This window comes from Cebus imitator, unplaced genomic scaffold (genome assembly GCF_001604975.1).
Source record: "Cebus imitator isolate Cc_AM_T3 unplaced genomic scaffold, Cebus_imitator-1.0 Scaffold18, whole genome shotgun sequence".
In the NCBI taxonomy this organism is placed as follows: domain Eukaryota; kingdom Metazoa; phylum Chordata; class Mammalia; order Primates; family Cebidae; genus Cebus; species Cebus imitator.
In genome coordinates this window covers 5,876,424-5,888,052 of record NW_016107333.1, presented here as the reverse complement: position 1 = coordinate 5,888,052, position 11,629 = coordinate 5,876,424, and the positions used below count along the sequence as shown (strand labels likewise).

The following is an 11,629-nucleotide window of genomic DNA, read 5'->3' as shown; positions in this document are numbered from 1 at the left end:
TTTTTTTAGTATAAACATAGTGTAAGCTTACTCTAAAAGGGAAAGTATAAGGCTTACTCAAGTATATATAGAAAATGAGAGGGCTGCTGATCCCACTCTATGCTGTATGGCAGTATTACCACAAATATAGTAGCTAAAATAACACGTTTGTTTTCTCCAAGTTTCTTTGGGTGAGGAGTTCAAGTGCAGCTTACCCGGGTCCTCTGCAAGCTTACAATGCAAGGGGTGGCTTAGGCTGTAGTCTCATCTGAGGACTCTACTGGGGAGGGCTCCAGGCTTACCTGAGTGTTGGCAGCCTTCAATCTTTGTAGGCTGTCAGACTGAGGGGCTTGGTTTTTTGCTGGTTCTCTCAGTTCCTTGCCCCATGTATAGCTCACAATGTAGCAGCTTGTTTCACTAAGACAGCGTGGTAGACTGCCTTCTAACAAGATGGACACTCTAGTCTTATGTAATACAATCATAAAAGTGACATAGTGTCTTCTTTGCCATTTTCTGTTAGAGACTGGTTACAGTTTTGCCCAGTGGCAGTATTGTAGCCAATGAGGTTTGAGGCATGATTATTGAAATAATTGAAAACTTTCCCAGTACACCAGGGTGACAAGTTGCAACATAGTTGGCATTGGCAAATTTTGACATCTCTATGGAGACTGAATTAAAAGAAAAAAAAGAAGTAACAGCTTCTGCCAGCACCCAAGAGGAAGAGATTATATCATAGCATGAACACCAGGAGGCAGGGATTATTAGGAGACATCTTAGAGTTTATCTCCACACCCTCCCCCCAAAATAAAGAAAGAAAACACTGCTTAGGGTTGCCATTATTTTTATTATTTTTTGGAAATGGCGTCTCGCTCTGTCACCCAGGCTGGAGTGCAGTGGCGCAATCTCGGCTCACTGCAACCTCCGTCCCCCAGGTTCAGGCAATTCTCCTGCCTCAGCCTCTTGAGTAACTGGGATACAGGCATGTTCCACCATGCCCGGCTAATTTTTGTATTTTTAGTAGAGATGGGGATTTCACCATGTTGGTCAGGGTGGTCTTGAACTCCTGACCTTGTTTGTGATCTGCCCACATTGGTTTCTCAAACTGCTGTGATTACAGGCGTGAGCCACCGTACCTGGCCATGGTTACCATTATTAAAAGCAAAATGTGGGCCGGGTGCGGTGGCTCACGCCTGTAATCCCAGCACTTTGAGAGGCTGAATCAGGTGAATCACGAGTTCAGGAGTTCAAGACTAGCCTGGCCAAGATGGTGAAACCCCATCTCTACTAAAAATACAAAAATTAGTTGGGCGTGGTGGTGGGCACCTGTAACCCTAGCCTCTCAGGAGGCTGAGGTGGAGAATTGCTTGAACCCAGGAGGCGGAAGTTGTAGTGAGCTGAGATCGTTCCACTGCACTCAAGCCTGGGAGACAGAGTGAGACTGTCAAAAAAAAGAAAACGCAAAATTTGTGGACCATTTTTCTCTGCATATACCAAAGTATTGTAGTAATTTAGGAGCAACAAGAGCAAAGGGTGACACTTGAGATTTTTAGCCTGGATGCCCAAGGAGAGAGTTCTGTGCTTTTTCTTGATTCCTGCAAACGATAATCTGTTAAACAGGGGGGAGAGGACAGAGCATGTAAATGATAATACCAATAACTACTTGGAAATAGTGATTTTCATACTGCTGCTTTTTTTTTTTTTTTTTTAAATTTTCTTGAGACTAGTCAAGTACAGTAGTGAGAAGAGGGGAAAGAGTAGGTAGAACAAGGAGTTCGATCCGTAACTGACTGTGAACAATCAATTGAGATAACTCACTACCTTCGGACCAGTCCATATTGCTTCTAAAAGAGGTATAAATTGGTATTAGTAGATGACCATACTCCAAGAGTAATTGAGTTCCCTCTCACTTTTGAACCAGCACCTGTGAGGATTTAATTTACAGTATTTTCCTCTGGGCATGGTGGCTCATCCCTGCAATCCAAGCACTCTGGGAGGCTGAGACAGGAGGATCTCTTGAGCCAAGGAGTTGGAGATCAGCCCTGGGCAACATAGGGAGACCCTCATCTCTTTCTCTCTCTTTTTTTCTTTTTTAAAATAATAATAATGTACATGTTTTCTGCTCTCTGTCTCTGAGTAACTGCTCCCATGTTGACAGTGACCATTATTAATACCCTAAGAGTGCATGATGTTAGTTAGCTAGTGTCACCAGCTGCTGCTATGTATATTCCATATGAACTGTCCTCCCATAGGGGAATACACACCTGTGTGTGAGACTGGGATTTATGTAGGCTCTGGCCCAGCAGGCCCATTTGATAACCCGTGGCTCACTTAGTTTCTTTTCGTTTGTTTTTTTGAGATGGTGCCTTGCTCTGTCGCCCAGGCACAGTTCAGTGGCACGATGTTGGCTCACTACAACCTCTTCCTCCCGGGTTCAAGTGGTTGTCCAGCCTCAGCCTCCCCAGTAGCTGGGATTATAGGCATACACCACCACACCCGGCTAATTTTTGTATTTTTAGTAGAGATGGACTTTCACCATGTTAACCAGGCTGGTCTCAAACTCCTGACCTTGTTTGTGATCTGCCCACCTTGGTCTCCCAAAGTGCTGGGATTACAGTCGTAAGCCACTGCACCTAACCCTAAATATAATTTTCGATTTTGCTCATAATATTTTGAGTTTTATTTTTATTTTGAGACAGAGTCTTACTCTGTCAAGTAGGCTGGAGTGCATTGGCACGATCTCAGCTCACTGCAACCTCCACCTTCCAGGTTCAAGCAATTTTCCTGCCTCAGCCTTCTGAGTAGCTAGGAAAACAGGCACACACGATCATACCCTGCTAAAGTTTTGTATTTTTAGTAGAGACAGCGTTTCTCCATGTTGGCAGGCTGGTCTTGAACTCCTGACCTCAAGTGATCTGCCCGCCTCAGTCTCTCAAACTGCTGAGATTACACGCATGAGCCACTGTGCTTGGCCATATTTTGAGCTTTATTTTGCATAGTTATACCATGCATATTCTATTTCTTAATTCTTTTTGTTTATTTTTATTTTTGAGACAGGGTCTCACTCTGTTGCTCAGGCTGGAGTGCAGTGGCACAGTCTTGGCTCACAGCAACCTCCGCCCCTAGGTTCAGGTGATTCTCCAACTTAGCCTTCTGAGTACCTGGGACTACAAGCATGCACAAGCATGCGTGGCTAATTTTTGTATTTTTTGATAGAGACAGGGTTTCCTCATGTTGACCAGCTGATCTCAAACTCCTGACTGCAAGTGATCCACCCATCTTGGCTTCCCAAAGTGCTGGGATTACAGGCATAAGCCATCATGCCCAGCCCTATTTATTTATTTGTGAGACAGGATCTGTCTCACTCTGTTGCCCAAGCTGGAGTGCAGTGATGTTTCATAGCTCACTGCAGCATGGGAACTCCTCGGTTCAGTTGATCCTCCTGTCTCAGTCTCCTGAGTAGCCGAGACTACAGTTGCATGCTACCACACCCAGCTAATTTTTGTATTTTTTTGTAGAGATGGGGTCTCACTATGTTGCTCAGGCTGGTCTTGAACTCCTGGGCTCAAGTTATCCACCCACTTTGGCCTACTAAAGTGCTGGGATTACAGGCACTAGCCATTGTGCCTGGCCTGTTTTAAAATGTAAAATATTTTTACTGATTGCATAATTTTAATGTTCCTATTGTATTTTTATTAATTACCACTAATTCTTCATTGTTTAATAAAGTACGGCAGTTAGATGTTAGAATTTTGCAAATTGTACCAGTGACACATGGTCCCTTGGCTAGGATTATGCATAACTTTGATTGATCTGAGCAGCTAGAGTGACAACAATGATGACACATAATATTCAAGTAACCCCTTGCTGTTAATACTGGGTTTTGTGGCCGAGTGTGGTGGCTCATGCCTTGTAATCCCAGCTGAAGTGGGCAGATCACCTGAGGTCAGAAGTTCGAGATCAGCCTGGCCAGCAGGGTGAAACCCCATCTCTACTAAAAATACAAAATAATTAGTTGGGCGTGGTGGCACATGCCTGTAATCCTAGCTACTCGGGAGGCTGAGGTGGGAGAACTGCTTGAACCTGGGAAGTAGAGGTTGCAGTGACCCGAGGTCACTTCACTGCACTCCAGCCTGGGTGACAGAGTAAGACTGTATCTCAAAAAAAAACAACAAAAAAAACAACTGGGTTTTATCTTTAACTATCTCATGGAAACATATAGGAGACTTGTGAAATCAGTATTCTTATTCCCATTTAACAATAAGGAAACAGTCTTAGAGAGGCTAGCTCCCTTGTTTGATGTGACAGTACACTAATATAAGTAAGAGAATTAAAGAATGCGGCACATTCGAGGCTGGGCACAGTGGCTCATGGCTGTAATCCCAGCACTTTGGGAGGCCAAGGTGGGCAGATCATCTGCAGTGAGGAGTTTGAGACCAGCCTGGCCTAAATGACGAAACCCTGTCTGTACTAAAAATACACAGATTAGCTGGTGTGGTGTTGGGTACCTATAATCTCAGCTACTTGAGAGGCTGAGGCAGGAGAATCACTTGAACCTGGGAGGCAGAGGTTGCAGTGAGCTGAAATTGCACCACTGCACTCTAGCCTGGGCGATAGATAGAGTGAGACTTCATCTCAAAAAANAAAAAAAAAAAAAAAAAAAAAGGCAGCACATTGGCTATTTTAACATTTTAGAAAAAGGAATGAACAAAACCAACTGTCACACAAATAAAAAGGGAAGGACTACAGGATCCCTGAAGTACTTGCAGGACAGAATCTTTTCTTCTGAGAGACCAGGGTGAAAGCATTGTGCAAGGAGGTGGTATTCGAAGGATGAGCAAAGCTTGGCTTGGATGTAGGAACAACCTGCCAAATAGAGGGATCCACAGGGCCTTAGACTGGCTGGACTGGAGGCCTTTATTGGGCATACAGAGGGCCCGTCTGGCTGTAATGTGCAAAAATTAGGATAAGGTTGTGAAGTCTGGAAAATGTAATTTTTCATATCTCTAAAAATTTGGGTTCAAAAGTAAAATCGTCCAGTTTGCAAAACCTTCATGAGAAAGGGATGATTGCTTAAGTCTTGGTGTTTATGTGTCTTTTTAAAAAATTATTTATTTATTTATTGGGACAGAGCATCACTCTGTTGCCCAGGCCTGAGTGCAACGGCACGATCTCTGCTCACTGCGACTTCCGACTACTGGATTCAAGCGATTCTTCTGCCTCGGCCTCCTGAGAAGCTGGGACTACAGGCCCTGGCCACCATGCCCAGCTAATTTTTTTTGCATTTTTAATAGAGACAGGGTTTCACCATGTTGGTCAGGCTGGTCTCAAACTCCTGATGTCAGGTAATCCATCTGCTTTAGCCTCCTGAAGTGCTGGGATTACAGGCGTGAGCCACTGTGCCGGCCTTTTTTGTTGTTTTATAATTTAATATATCCTAAACATTTTCTCATCATTAAAAAGTTAGCATAAACATTTTATTCATATATAATATTTTTTCCTTTTTTCTTTTTCTTTTTCATTTTTTTTTTTAAAGATGGGATTTCACCATGATGGCCAGGCTGGTCTTGAACTCCTGACCTCAGGTGATCCACCCACCTCAGCCTCCCAAAGTGCTAGAATTATAGGCGTGAGCCGCCGCACCCAGCCATATATAATATTTTTAATTACTTCTTTTTTTTCTTTAGAGTACTATTTCTGGAAGAACCTACTTTTTTGATTTGTGGTTCTGAAATTATAGCAAATTGTGTAGTTTATTAGATTTTGTCACAGGCTGTTATGCATAACTGATTCATACCCTATTTGCAGCTTTTCTCACGCTGATGCTTGTGTTGATTGTTTTTTCCAGCAGTGCAGGGTAGATTATCTACTGGCTTGTAATCAAAACAGCTTGCTTGTATCACAGTGAGTTTCACTTCACTAATTTGAGTTCACTGGGAAATTTTACTTCCTGAGCTTCCATGGTTAAAGATTTATAATGCTCAGATCTTCTTTGATGTTTATTCTATCAGATAAAAAGCAGCAACTACTTTGTCTTAGTGTTGCCAAATTGAAAAGAGCCTTTGGTTTGGCCAGCGTCTTTGTGATAGTGACATCTGGCAGTTCTTCCCCCCTGAGGAGTTTCCCTGCTCACCTGAGTCTCTCTGATCCTAGTACTGCCTGTCAGAGGCAGCTGGTCCACCCGAGTGCCAAGCTTGCTCTCCTTTGGAGATCCAGCTGTACTTTCTGCTTAGCTGTGAGGAATCAAGGATTTTGCTTTTGCAGGGGAAGGAGTTTTTATCCTGTGAACTAAACTTGCTTCCTTTTGGAAGGTTTACTGGATTGGTAGATTATTAGTCCAGTCACATCTATCTTTCAACAGTTTGTCCATGTCTTTTTTTTTTTTGAAATGGAGTTTTACTCTTGTCATCCAGGCTGGAGGTCAGTGGTGCGATCTTGGCTCACTGCAACCTCTGCCTCCCTGATACAAGCAATTCTCCTGCCTCAGCCTCCCAAGTAGCTGGGATTACAGGCGTGTACCACCACACTTAGCTAATTTTTGTATTTTTAGTAGAGACAGGTTTTTGCCATGTTGGCGAAGCTTGTCTTGAACTCCTGACCTCAAGTGATCTGCCCCACCTTGGCCTCCCAAAGTGCTGGGATTACAGGTGTGAGCCACCACTCCTGGTTGGCCATGTCTTTTTTTTCCCTTTTCCTTTTGTTTTCAGATGGAATTTGGCTCTTGTTGCCCAGGCTGCAGTGCAGTGGTGTGATCTCGCCTCATTGCAGCCTCTGCCTAGCAGGTTCAAGCAATTCTCATGCTTCAGCCCACCGAGTAGCTGGGATTACAGCTGCCTGCCACCATGCCCAGCTAATTTTTTGTATTTTTAGTAGAGATGGAGTTTCACCATGTTGGCCAGGCTGGTCTTGAACTCTTGACCTCAGGTGATCTGCCCGTCTCAGCATCCCAAAGCGCTAAGATTACAGGTGTGAGGCACCATGCCCCACCGACATGCACTGTAATTTGTGTTTTAAAAAAATAAAACAGTGTTTAGTATTTTGGTAGAACAAGCTTGGTACTATCCTGGATTGTATAATGTGAGTATGAAGAAAGAAAACCTTTAGTAAAAGATGTCCCAAAAGGTGGATATAATAATCCCACTGAAATGTGAATAGCCATACTAGGAATTCTGTGGTTGGTTTTGAATTTTATACTTTTAGGAGGACATATACAAAAGTGAAGTGCTTACAGGGCACACAAAGACTGATCGAAGAAAGGTTTCATACTTGCTTGATAAATATAACAGCTGTCTCCAGCTATGTTCCAGAAACAACATAAGCCTGCTTATGAATTTTTTTATATTTGAAATGATAATGGATTCCATGTGTTGATCACCTGCTTTGTGTCAATACATATATTATCCATAACCTTTTCTCCAACTCTTTGAAATAGTTGGTATTCTTCCTTTAAGAATCTAGATAGACTAGCTTGCACAGCTAATTTATGCTGCTAATAAAGGGTAGACCTAGGATTTACAGTTGTGCTGTTTATATTATACCATACTACCTCTGGCATGAGCATGCAGTGAGGCTGTAGGTGGTGGGCACGTCCCCTCTTCTGCTTATGAGCAGGTTAATTCCTGAAATGTAGAATGACATTGAATAGTCATAGTAGACAATATTAATTGAGCACTTATTATGTGCCATATACCTTACTAGGCTTTCTGCATTTAATTTATTTAATTCTCACAACTCAGCAAAGTTGTTACCATTATCATCTCCATCCTGCACATGAGGAAACTGAAGCAAAGGGCATAGGTGGAAGAACTCGGATTTGGAATAGGCTGTCCAGCAAAACAACTCACACTTAGCCCCTGCGCTGTTTGCCTTATGTAGATGACCAGTGTATGTACACATGAGTACAGAGTTTTTGTTTTTGTTTTTGAGATGGAGTCTTATTCTTGTTGTTGTTTAGGCTGGAGTGCAGTGGCACAATCTTGGCTCACTGCAACCTCCACCTCCCAGGTTCAAGTGGTTCTCCTGCCTTGACCTCCTGAGTAGCTGGGTCTACAGATGTGCACCACCATTTTCAGCTAATTTTTCTTTATTCTTCTTTTTTTTAAACGCAAAACATTGCTCTGTCACCCAGGCTGGAGTGCAGCGGCATGATCTTGATCCACTGCAATTTTTGCCTCCTGGGTTTAAGTGATTCTTCTGCCTCAGCCTACCAAGTAGCTGGGACTACAGGCATGCACCACCATGCCTGGCTAATTTTTATATTTTTAGTAGTGACAAGGGTTCACCATGTTGGCCAGGCTGGTCTTGAACTCCTGACCTCAAATGATCTGCCCACCTTGGCCTCTCAAAGTGCTGCGATTACAGGCATGAGCCCCCTCACCTGGCTAATTTTGTATTGTTAATAGAGTTGGGGTTTCGCTATGTTGGCCAGGCTGGTCTTGAACTCCTGACTGCAAATGATCTGCCTGCCTTGGCTTCCCAAAGAGCTGGAATTATAGGTGTGAGCCACTGCACATGGTTCCAGCCTTAGTCTTTTTTAACCTACAAAATGGCAAGTTTATTTAATTTAACCTAATATAGGTCAAAAGAAGGATATTCCAAATAAACTATTTTTTGTTTTAGAAAAGAATTGTAGGATGTATTAAAGGTTTGTGTTTTGAACTTCTCCACTGACATACTTTTCCTGTCCAGTTATTTGTCTGAGAAGTGTGTATTCTATTTCACATTGTGTCACTTTTGCTTCTTTTTTATTTTTTTGAGACGGAATTTCGCTGTTGTTGCCCAAGCAATAGTGCAATGGCACAATCTTGGCTCACTGCAACCTCCGCCTCCTGGGTTCAAGCGATTCTCCTGAGTAGCTGGGATTATAGGCACCTGCCACCATGCTTGGCTAATTTTTTGTATTTTTAGTAGAACCGGGGTTTCACCATGGTAGCCAGGCTGGTCTTGAACTCCTGACCTCAGATGATCTGCCTCCCAGAGTGCTGGGATTATAGGCATGAGCCACCGCGCCTGGTCAACTTTTTCTTCTCTTACCTGCAACTAACTGATCTGGAGTCTTATATATCTCTTGTTATATAAGAAGTGATTTTAAGGGATTCTGCTTTGGGATGTGTGTGCGTATAGGTTTTTGTTTGTTTAAATTGGCTATATAACAGCATCCATCAGACCACCAAACCTAATTGTGAAATGTAGAGTATGATTTAGATCAAATTTAAGAATTCAAAAATTCCTTCTGATTATAGGATGACACTTGAAAAAATAATCATACTTATCAATGGTTTAACAGGCTACCTGCTTCCAGTGGAAATTGTGTGATTGTGTTTAGGAAAAATTTGATTCACTCAAGAAAGGTTCATTCATTCCACATTGAATTTCTAATTAAAAGAAAAAAAAAGGTCCATTTAATATATTCTGGGGTAACCAAATCTGTAGAGTAGGAGTGACTTACGGTGATTGTTTTTGTTGGTGGGAAGACATTCTAAAGGGAGTCCTCAGTAAACTGCATTTAACACACAAGAAGTTCTTGTGGGCTGAATGTGGTGGCTCATGCCTGTAATCCCAGCACTTTGGGAGGCCAAGGAGGGCGGATCACCTGAGGTTAGGAGTTCAACACCAGCCTGGCCAACATGGTGAAACCCTGTCTCTACTAAAAATACAAAAATTAGCTGGGCGTGGTGGCAGGCATCTGTAATCCTAGCGACTCGGGAGGTTGAGGTAGGAGAATTGATTTGACCTGGGAGGTGGATCTCGCTGTGTCACCCAGGCTGGAGTGCAGTGGTGTGATCTCAGCTCACTGAAACCTTTGCCTCCCAGGTTCGAACTATTCTTGTGCCTCAGCCTCCTACGTAGCTGGGATCACAGGCATATGCCACCACACCTGGCTAATTTTTGTATTTTTAGTAGAGACGGGGTTTCACCATATTGACCAGGCTGCTCTCGAACTCCTGACCTCAGGCAATCCGCCTGCCTCGGCCTCCCGAAGTGCTGGGATTACAGGTGTGAGGCACCACGCTTGGCTCATTTTTCTGTACTTTTAATAAAGATGGGGTTTCACCATGTTGACCAGGCTGGTCACGAACTCCTGACCTCAGGGGATCCACCTCGGCCTCCCAAAGTGCTGGGATTACAAGTGTGAACCACTGTGCCTAGCCTGAGATCCTTTATATATATATATATATATATATATATATATATATATATATATATTTTTTTTTTTTTTTTGTTAGGATTTTTCCTTAAAGTATGTGAAACCCTGAAAACTTGTATGGCTGTTTAAAATAAATATGTTGATCTCTTCTTCCTAAAGATGAATCACAATTGAGTCTTATTTGACCTGAAGTTGTTTTCATTCTCCCTAAACAATAATTTTAGGAGGTAACGGCAGTCTGATGTCTCAGGCTACATATGCATGCTAGTCTTTCACCTTTAGTTGTCATGTGTTAATGCATGTTTTGTAATAACTAGGATAAATACAAGGGATCCTTGCTTTTGTTTTTATTTTTTTCAGTAACAAATACTTTTAAGAAAACAGATGATTTTGTGTCATCTAATGCGCCAGCTGTCGACCTAGACCACAAGTTTAGATGCAAGGTTGTGGACTGTTTAAAATTTTTCCGCAAAGCCAAACTGTTGCACTATCACATGAAGTATTTCCATGGAATGGAGAAGTCACTAGAGCCAGAGGAGAGCCCAGGAAAGAGGCATGTCCAAACCAGGGGCCCTTCAGCTTCAGACAAGCCCAGCCAGGAGACCCTGACCAGGAAGCGGGTCTCTGCCAGTTCCCCAAGTAAGTATCTTCATTCTGCATTTTGTCATGGATAGCTTTGTTACCTGGTCACAGTGCTTGTGTTTTCTGACACGCAAAGCAGGCACTAGGTTAGTCTGTTCCAGTTGAATCCCACAAGTTTGAACATATTAAGTGATCCTCAGATTGCATCATGGAGCTGTGGCCTTCCTGTAGGAAGCAGGAACACCTAACTCTGACAGTTACCTTGAGAAAGTTTCTTAGCCTCTGAAGGCCTTGGTCCTTCCAGTATGAGTGGACAGTCAAGCAAAGGGACCTCCTCCAAAAGCCAGCAGGAGAACTCATGCTCAGAGCAGCATGGGTGCCATCGTCCCACTCTCCCAAACCTGTACCTTTTCCTTGCCAGCAGTACAAAACAGCATGACAACCAAAAGGTGATATGTGATTCTACTGCTGGGTCCAAGTGTGAATCCTGTTTCATCTTAATTGTAACTGAAGATATTTATAATAGCATGGTTTGTTTTGCATAGAAACCATAATAGTAGCAGTAGGGATTACCATAAAATCTCATTTTATAACTTATTACAGAGAACTTTATTTTCTATAGCTCACAGAAGTTCAAAAATTACATGTTCACAGGGGAATTTCAGAAGAATTAATGGATTTCCAATAAATTCTACAATCTTCCCAGCTTGTTATCTGCAATTGTAATATCACTACCTACTTGGTTTACAGATTTTCTATTAAAACACGTAGGTATTAAATGGTGTATAGAACTCCTTTTTTTTTTTTTTTTTATTTTTTTTTTTTTTTTTTTCCTCCTGTGTGGAATATAGAACTCTTAAGACATCTAACAGTGTTCTTAGTAGAGTATACAATCAGGTTACAGGACAGTGGGGCAGAGCCATG

The 11,629-nt window shown here is 42.5% G+C and overlaps 1 protein-coding gene and 1 non-coding gene across 8 annotated transcripts in view; both read left to right on the top strand.

Annotated features, from left to right (window-relative positions):
* PHF20 (PHD finger protein 20) overlaps positions 1-11,629 on the top strand; it is a 176,320-nt gene that overhangs the window by 114,434 nt on the left and 50,257 nt on the right. For all 7 annotated transcript variants that reach the window (XM_017513044.2, XM_017513016.2, XM_017513035.2 and 4 more), the window contains one exon: positions 10,484-10,762. In XM_017513044.2, the coding sequence (XP_017368533.1) occupies positions 10,484-10,762 (279 nt within the window). The remainder of the gene's footprint in view (positions 1-10,483; positions 10,763-11,629) is intronic.
* On the top strand, positions 511-647 carry LOC119469349. The gene has a single exon (XR_005198139.1). It is a non-coding gene; the product is annotated as a U4 spliceosomal RNA (small nuclear RNA).